Source organism: Penaeus monodon, chromosome 32 (genome assembly GCF_015228065.2).
Source record: "Penaeus monodon isolate SGIC_2016 chromosome 32, NSTDA_Pmon_1, whole genome shotgun sequence".
Taxonomy (NCBI): domain Eukaryota; kingdom Metazoa; phylum Arthropoda; class Malacostraca; order Decapoda; family Penaeidae; genus Penaeus; species Penaeus monodon.
In genome coordinates, this window is record NC_051417.1 from 37,414,015 (window position 1) to 37,415,407 (window position 1,393).

The following is a 1,393-nucleotide window of genomic DNA, read 5'->3' on the forward strand; positions in this document are numbered from 1 at the left end:
TTATAAAATCAATGTGAGTACTAGTAGTAATAGTTGATATACATTATAATGAAAAGAAAACATTAGCCATTAATTTTTACTTTAAGTCACAATAATCAGTTTACAAACAATTACGATACGCTCGCTAGGTCAGTACGGGACGCAGACAGGAATATATCCTGTACGGATAGGAGAGGTGAAAGAGACAATGGTAGGGGAATTTGGTTGAAAGTAGTGTTGCCAAAACTTCTAAAGCTTTACTGAAAATTTAACCTATTTTCGAATACAAGGAATTAATGTAAATTATTTTAAATTTCAATCGGTCTGATATTCAGATTTTACAAATTATTCCGGAAGATTTAAAACTGGAGGCTTGAATGTTCCCTTCGATCCCAGTAAACATTTAGCAACCCCCTTGTTCATGAATCCACTTTCGACCCACTGGCTAATCATCGACCCCTTGGATGGTCCCCGAGGATCAGCATCGACCATTATGAGAACCCTTGTTATAGGGGAAGAAGAACATTTGAAAGAGGGAATGACAGCAACTAAAACAGACAGAGAGGCTGAAAATAAATTCAGTCGAAAAACGGAGAAAAAGAAATACACATTTATAAACAGAGAGATAACAGTCAGTGAATCTGACCTGCAGACAGAATGATGTAAAGCTATAATACATTGAGGAACACTGCCCGGTATTTAATGAACGCTATTATTCAGTCCGATAGGTTCCAAATCTTCCTGACTTATCCTGTTTACTATGTTTGATTTGAAAATGGTGACTCGGAGGACGACGACGAGATTTTCAAGAAAAAAAGATCAGAACAAGCATCTCCCTTTATCTTAATGAATGATATTCCATGACTTAAAAGTACAAAATTAGCCTAACATAAATGGCCCTTGTTAATGATGACCCTTTTTCTTAATATAAGCATATTCTTACACTGTATATTGAATAAACTGCATCATTTCTTAATCTAACAGTATTTTCTTAGCAATACCGGTACATTCTTAATACATACAAAGTGCACTGTTGAATTCATAAGATCAGGTGTATGAAACAAGTGTACAATGTCCGCTTCGTAATCAGAAGCTCGTGAGTTGTTCATCATTGATTCTCACGACCTTCAGCTCTTTTCCGATTCCTCTTTCCCCATATCCAATCCTCCAGTAATTTCCCGCGTCTTTCATCCCTCTTGGCGTGTCGTATATGCGTTGCCGAGTATTCCCTTTTTCTCTGCTCTCGATACTATTTCTCTCCGCTTCCATCATCCTCTCCTTCTGGTTTTTAAGTCGAGTGTTTCGGTCCGCCTTCCTAACCCATACGGTGTCTTCCTCTCTATATATCCACTCTTCTTCTCTCACGCACTTCTCCTCGTCCCTCTGCTTCCAACTCGTCGCTATTCGGATTTTT

At 38.0% G+C, this 1,393-nt stretch overlaps 1 protein-coding gene across 1 annotated transcript in view; it reads right to left on the reverse strand.

The window, feature by feature from the left end:
• Positions 1-62: 62 nt before the first annotated feature.
• LOC119593857 overlaps positions 63-1,393 on the reverse strand; it is a gene marked incomplete in the record, with an annotated part of 2,343 nt that continues 1,012 nt past the window's right edge. The window contains 1 exon segment of the mRNA XM_037942888.1: positions 63-1,393. Within this exon segment, the coding sequence (XP_037798816.1) occupies positions 1,066-1,393 (328 nt within the window).